This window comes from Vigna unguiculata, chromosome 3 (assembly GCF_004118075.2).
Source record: "Vigna unguiculata cultivar IT97K-499-35 chromosome 3, ASM411807v1, whole genome shotgun sequence".
Lineage (NCBI taxonomy): Eukaryota > Viridiplantae > Streptophyta > Magnoliopsida > Fabales > Fabaceae > Vigna > Vigna unguiculata.
Window position 1 is genome coordinate 34,278,170 of NC_040281.1, and position 7,206 is coordinate 34,285,375.

Below are 7,206 nucleotides of genomic sequence, written 5' to 3' on the forward strand. Positions count from 1 at the left end.
AAGCTTTTGTTTTGTGAGCATCATAGCTTTAGCTTGCCTTGCTAATGAAACACATGTGCTAAACAATCTTTCAAATAAGAGCAAGCACAATTGACACCTGTTTTGGTTGTTTAACTTTGTTCTCTTGAGTTGCTAGATCATTGCAATTATGTTGTTCATCTAGGCCAAGTTACCTTTTTGTTTAAGGACAAGCAAGGTTTTAAGTTTAGGGGAGTTGATAATGTTAATTTTTACCATTATCCAAGCTACATTTTATTAGCAAAATTATCTCTTCCAAAGCTTTTAACCTACTTAATCCTCAATTTTACCTTACTTTTATAAATAAATACATTTTGGGTTACATTGATCTAAATATACCACTAATCCTCATTTTTGTGTCTATTTATAGATTGGAAGCTTTGTCCAAAAATCCAGACAAATGAGTGACCCGGAATAGCAAGGAGAAGAGCAAAAATGTCAACAGGAAGCGCCTGGCGACACAAAGCCAGCGCCAGGCGCAAGAGGCCGTCACCGCCAGGTGCCAACCAAGCGCAGGTGCCAGCCAAGCGCCACAGTCGCTCATTGCCTGGCGGTGAACGGCTTCCGCCAGGCGCCAATTTTCGTTGATGTGTCAAGTTGGCCCTTTTTCTTCTATTTTTGCAAGGGGGAACTCATCTTGGACAGTTTGGAGCTCGAGCAACGCGTTTTGGAGCGCTTGGAGGTGTGCTAGGGCTAGTGGGAACTACCCATTCTTCCTCTTTGTATCTCTTCCCTCTTCCACTTCCATTTTGTAAGCTTGGGCTCTCCATGACAATGGAGAGCTAAACCCATTTTTGTTAGGGTTAGATTTAGCCATTGAAATGTCATGTAATTTTGGATGATTTGAATATATATATATATATATATATATATATATATATATATATATATATATATATATATATATATATATATATATATATATATATATATATGCTTCTTCCATTCATTGCTAGTATTCTTGTTTATGTACTTAAAGCTTGCTTTGTTTTAACCATTCATTGCATGATATTTGGGTCATTAGGTATTGGAAAATATCTCTTGAAACCTAGAATTCGAATAATATACCTAATGGAACTTGACCCATTAGTTGTCTAAAACCCTAATTTTTAAAGCGGGTTTGTTTATTTAGGAATTCAAGGAATTGGCTCTAAATAAGAAAACCTAGGCTCATTCAACTAAGGGATTAGGGTTTGAGTAGACTTGTGGTTGACATTAGTAATTAATGGAGAAGAGTTTTATTGTTTTATATACATGAAAGTGAAATAGGTGAAGTCTAACCCCAACAATATCAATCCATTGCATTTCTAGTCTTTACCATTTTCTAGAGTCTTCAAATATCCAAGTTCACCTTTTACTTGTTTATGAAATATTTAGTTTCTTGCACGCAAAAACCCAAATTATAGATTTATTCTTTAGCTTAAATTATCACTAATTACGCAATTATTTAGTATACATGAGTCTCTTGGAAAATGATATCCTGGTCATACCGGTTACTACTTGCGCGATTTGGTACACTTGCCAAAGTCTTAACAATGGCCCATTTAAAAAGCCAAATATGCACTAGTGCATTTTTTATTTTCAATAGGCTTGTACTTAAAATAATAAATTATAAAATTATGAATATTACTTATTTTAAGAAATGGACCTATATAAATTGTTATTTTTACTAATTTAATTAAATAAATATAAAAGTTATTAAAATTCTTATGTGTCCCACAAAGTCGCAGAGCAAACATTATGTAGGACAAATTAGAGAAATTACCCTGCATTTCTTATGTGGAGCGGGCCAAAATGAGACGGATCGGTTCGTGTTGCCATTCCTAATGATTTATAAAATAAAGTTATCACTCATTTAAAAAGATATTTTATAATAAACTTATTTGCATACAAGTATGGAATACATTTTGTATATTTCATTAGTTGTTCTCCATCTTTTTGTAGAAATCTTTAAAATATTGTTGTGACTTGTGTTTTTCTACCCTTTACATTAATGATGTGTTTGGATGAGGCAATTTAAGAGAGTAATTCATTTATATGAAAAAATTAAAATACTTTCAAGGAAAATGATATGTTTGGATGAGAAAATTAAAAGGAAATTGAAGTTGATGAATTTTAAAAAGGTATTTCACATAACTAAAAAAGTAGAATTTGAAATTTACTCCAAAAAGAAAGGAAATTGATATCCAAGTTGTGGAATTGTTCATTGGTTAGGACAAAAAAAAATCCTACAAGTTCAAAATGTCAAATTGAGTTAGATAGAAGGTTGTCGAGCCAGTTCGGGTAGAAGGTTGAGCCGATCAAAGATCGTTTTGAACCAAAAATCAAAACAAGTCATATTGAATTAAAGGTTGAGTTAGGTTAAGTTAGACTCAAATGTAGAGTTGATTTCACCGTAAAATAGAAATTAAATTGTTTTATCCAACAAAGAAAATTGAAATTTAAAATATTTCAATTACTTTATCCAAACTAACTATTTAAGAAACAAATATAATTCAATTGCAAGTAATTCAATTACTAAGTATTTTAATTTCTTGGAATTATTGAAATCTCTCGTTTAAACACAAGGTAATGTTTTTCAAAATGTGTTTGATTTTTTGCTTACAATATTACACTCAACATTTATGATGAAAGAAATAATTTTCTTCATATCATATATTTATAAACTCAAAGAATATAAATATGTTTGTGTTAAAATTATCTTTAGAAAACTTGAGTCAGCTAGCACTTGCATTTGTAGTTTCTTCCAACTTTATCTTAAGTCTTCTTGTAATTTCCAATACTTCTTAATATGTCTACTATTTATGTATCTCTGCCTAATGTTTTTTGCATTTGACTTCATCTAATTCCACACATCAAAACATATTAATATTTGTTTCATCAAAATTGTAATTTCTTTAATAAAACTCTTATATTTAAACTTACAACACTAACCATGTGAAATTTTCCCCATAACTTGATAGAATGCTAAAAATTATTTCATTATAAGATTTTAATTTTGAATCTAATAAGAAATATAAGTAAATAACTAACAAAATTTGAATATAAAAATTTCAATTTCTCTCAGGTCATTACGTTTTGAAACTTCCAAATTACTTCCAAAATTCTTTCTACAAACATTAGAGTTCACATATCTTGTCCGTTACAAATTAAAAAGGTTCGAAGCCTAACAAAAAATCTACACTACATGCATGAAAACTAAATAGAAATCCAATTCATACACTATAGCTAATCCCTGCTGGTTAGAAATGGCTTCTAATTTATGTAAATTAAACCACGTATAGTCCTCGGTTGCAGAATAACTAGGAGGTGTATCACAAGGACAAAGATGAAGTATCCCAAAGCGCATTTGACTTCCATGCATCGCCAATACTGAATGGAAACCCAATGGATCGCACTGTCTCCGATTGTTGGTCAGCAACACGAGGCACATTCACGTTAGGAATCTTTACCAACACATTGTCATCGTGGTTGCCAAAGCTCCCTTGCATCTCACGTAGTAGTGGTATTTGGTAGCCGTTACTATGCTCATGTAACCCACCAAAGTTTGTGCACATTCCCTCAGAAGTTGAGGTACTCATTAGCAATGAAGAAACATCCATCGAAGATTTAGCACAGTTTGTTGAAGTTTCAACAGGAGATGAGAATATTAAGCCAGTGCTAAGGTCTCCATTTGAAATGGGTAACAGATCTAAGGGCTTGTAAAGCATTAATGGATTAATAATTGGTTTGTTATAAGAAGCTAGAATATCTATAGGACAAGGGGTGCTGCTACTAGTGGTGGTTGAGTGTTGTTGTGTGTCACTGTGATTAAAAGTACAAAACTGGCTGGTTAAGCTAGTTTTCTTTGGCAATGGCATGTTTGGTGAAGAAAATTGGTTGCCATATCTATCAGTGGAAAACATATGATCTGATGTGGTGGTTTCAGGTACGGGTGAGACCCAAGAGTGAGAGAGAGCTCTTTGTGCTGTAGCATTAGTTTTCTTGAAGATTCTGCAGATTGCCCAGGATTCCTGCAAGTTCAAAAACAAGTTATCAGCAACCTGGAAAAGAGGTGGTTTTTTGAACTAGTGGTTTTAGAAGTTTTACTCACGTTAGCAGGAATGGTCTTGTCCATGAACTTCTTAGGGGATGAAGAAGGGTTAGTGAGAGAAGGTAGTCTAAACTCATGCATCATCCAATCAGTTTTAATCCCTTTGGCAGCTCTACCTTTGTAGAACACTAGGGATTTCTTCAGACCAATACACTTGGAACCCTCAGAGGAATATATAGGGCGATCCGTCCCTGTAGCCTTCCAGAACCCAGCTCCAGTTACCCTATTAGGCCTTGCACTGTTCCTGTACTTTCTGTCTCTGGGGCAGTAGAAATACCACTCTTTCTCCCCAGTGGTCGCCAACTCTACACATCACAACCATATAAAAAATGAAAACCTTGTTAGATACTTGCATAAAATAAAAAGGGTACAACAGTTTGAAGCCAGTGTGTGTTCTCTTACTTGGAAGATCCCAAGGATCATACTTATAGATATCAAGCTGCTTGATGAGCTCAATGGAAAGTGGCCTCTGCTGAATCTTTCTCTTTAGGTAAAATCCAACAAGCTCCTCGTCTGTTGGATGGAACCTGAAACCCGGTAGCACAACCTCATCCAGTTTCTCACCGTTATCATTTCTCTCTTCCATGTCTTAAAACTATTCTATTCTACCAGCAAATTAAGCCTAGCTAATCTTTTGTTCACCCTTGTTGTGGCTGCTATAAGATTTAACCAAAACTTGTGAAAAAGAGAGAGATGCGGTTTAAGGGTTTGAACAAATTAACCCTAGAAGAAGTGTATTAATTTGAGTTGCTGTTTGAGAAGAGCAAGAGCAAAAGAGCAAAGAAGAGGAAGGAGAGAGTGAAATTCACTCAATGTGAAGAAGCCATTATATGCTTCCTGAAGAGGGTTCTGCATCCGAAGGTTCAGCCACCTTTTGTGGTGTAGTTTAAAGGAGTGCGTGTTTTGCGAGGTTTGGTTTAGCTCATATGTACATAAGAAAGAAGCAAAAGGCAAGGCTATTAAAAAGAGAACAACCGTACAATACCAAGAAACAAATCTAAGTCATGGAGATTTTGTGACTTCTATGACAACCATTTTTTTCTGTGATTAGTTTATGACCCAAAAGGTGGAATCTCAATAAACCACCAAAGTAGCAGCATCTAGGGATTACGGTCAAATACCATTTCAACATATTAACCTCATGAAACCCTATTACGCTTATCCGCTAGAAGCCAAGACAAAGCAAAGTTCCAAGAAAATGATATATTTTATGCATTGTGTTTGTAACTTTTGAAATATCATTTGGAAACGTGGACCAGAACCAAATTCCAAAACACAGCTCAAATATATATAATTCAACACAAAATTCCAGTCAGACCCACCTACGATTATACTATTAATTTCAAGTCTCCTCAGAGTCCGAAAATCCCGTTTCTATTCCATTCCCCAGAGCTTCTATTCCACTGGTTTTGTCAGGATGAAAAGGTTTAATACTAATTAACCACTATTTCGTTTCTGACAAATTTCAGATAACAACAAACGGACGTGTGATCAAAGTCTAATGTGGTTGAGGGACCGCTTAAATTAATTATTATTGTACTCCTAATAAATTACACACATGTGTGTTTGCCACCGATTTATCTAATGTCAGAACTGTTAACTTAGAACTGCAGCATGGTGCTTCAGCCTATAATACCTTATTTCTCTCGGCTTTCTTCTCTGCCACAAACTACTTTTGTTTCAACCTTTCTCTTAGCTACAAATGCTTTATAATGTTCTCAGCGTGTGATTAAATCAGTTTAGTTTGAAAACAAATATTTTCTTCATGGCTTGTAAAATTTAGAAATGATTATTTTTCATGAATATAAGTGTTGACACTTTTTTTTTTATCAAATATACGTTGATACCTTGAAGACATAGAAATATACATTTTATCTTCGATGACCGTAAAATACAATAGGCATTACATATTTATAGACTTGGTGTTATACATGGAAGGACAAACAATTGGGGAGTATCATGGTTTTGAAAAGAAACATTTTTAATCCACATATTAGAAACATACTTTTAACAAAAGTTGTGTAAAAAAATAGAAGTTTCTAATAATTAAATATTTAAATATTCTTTTGGTCCAATTTGTTCCTTTTCTTTTGGGCATTCAATTTAGTCTTTGTTTTGTTAAACTATATCCAATTTCGTCCTTTTTGTTGATGTCGTTTACATAATTAAAACTATATCACATTACGTAAATTGTTTTAATTATGATTGTTTGTGTTTTGTTCAAATAAGTCCTTATTTTAAATAAATTTGTTCAATTTAGTCTCACCCTCCACTTCATTATCCTCAACCACTACCACCACCACCACTGCTGCCATCACCACCAAATTAAAACCACCATTATCACCCTACAACCACCACCACCACCACAACCACCACCACTTTAAAACCACCGCCATCACCAAACAAAGAAACTCACACCCACCACCACCACATCCACCCTATAACCACCCTCTACAACCCCCACCTCATCCACCCTGTAACCACCCTCTACAACCCCTACCACCACACTAAAACCACATTCACCATCATCATACTAAAATCCCTACCATTGTGATGTTGTTGGTGGTGGGTTTAGTGTGATCATGATGAATGTAATTTTAGTGTGGTAGTGGGGGTGGTAGTAGTGGTGGTGATTTTAGTGAAGTGGTGGTAGTTGTGTTGGTGGTTGTAGAGTGGTTGTGGTGGTGATGGTTGTGGCTTTAGTTTGGTGGTGACGATGGTTTTAGTGTGGTGGTGGTTTTGGTTGTGGTGGTGGTGGTGTTTTAATTTGGTAGTGGTGGTGGTGGTGGCAATGGTGAAGGTTCATAAAATGGAGGGTGAGGGTGATGAAGGAGGGGATGGTGAGGGTCATGACGAAGTGGAGGTTGAGGGTAATGAAGTGGAGAGTGAGACTCAATTGAACAAATTTAACTAAAATAGGGATTTATTTGAACAAAATACAAACATTCATAATTAAAACAGTCCACATATTGTGAACAGTGTTAGCTTGTACATTCTGTTGTTATCAATTTAAATTGCATCAACGAAAAGGATAAAATTCAACATAATTTAGTGAAACATGAACCAAATTGAACGTGCAAAAAAAGTGACCAAAC

At 34.7% G+C, this 7,206-nt stretch overlaps 1 protein-coding gene across 1 annotated transcript; it reads right to left on the reverse strand.

Annotated features, from left to right (window-relative positions):
* Positions 1-3,093: 3,093 nt before the first annotated feature.
* On the reverse strand, positions 3,094-4,982 carry LOC114179488 (protein FEZ-like). Its single transcript, XM_028065842.1, has 3 exons — positions 4,514-4,982; positions 4,112-4,416; positions 3,094-4,031 (listed from the first exon to the last, which is right to left on the reverse strand). The coding sequence occupies exons 1-3, from the start codon at positions 4,695-4,697 to the stop codon at positions 3,333-3,335; spliced, it is 1,188 nt and encodes a 395-aa protein (XP_027921643.1). The 5' UTR covers positions 4,698-4,982; the 3' UTR covers positions 3,094-3,332.
* Between the last annotated feature and the right edge of the window lie 2,224 nt (positions 4,983-7,206).

What these genes read in the sequence shown, in the direction of transcription:
- LOC114179488 (XM_028065842.1), bottom strand. Translation starts at nt 4,697, where the DNA reads ATGGAAGAGAGAAATGATAACGGTGAGAAACTGGATGAGGTTGTGCTA. An exon ending in TGATCCTTGGGATCTTCCAA is followed by an intron (nt 4,417 to 4,513) that starts GTAAGAGAACAC and finishes TGTGATGTGTAG; the next exon opens with AGTTGGCGACCACTGGGGAG. An exon ending in ACAAGACCATTCCTGCTAAC is followed by an intron (nt 4,032 to 4,111) that starts GTGAGTAAAACT and finishes TTGAACTTGCAG; the next exon opens with GAATCCTGGGCAATCTGCAG.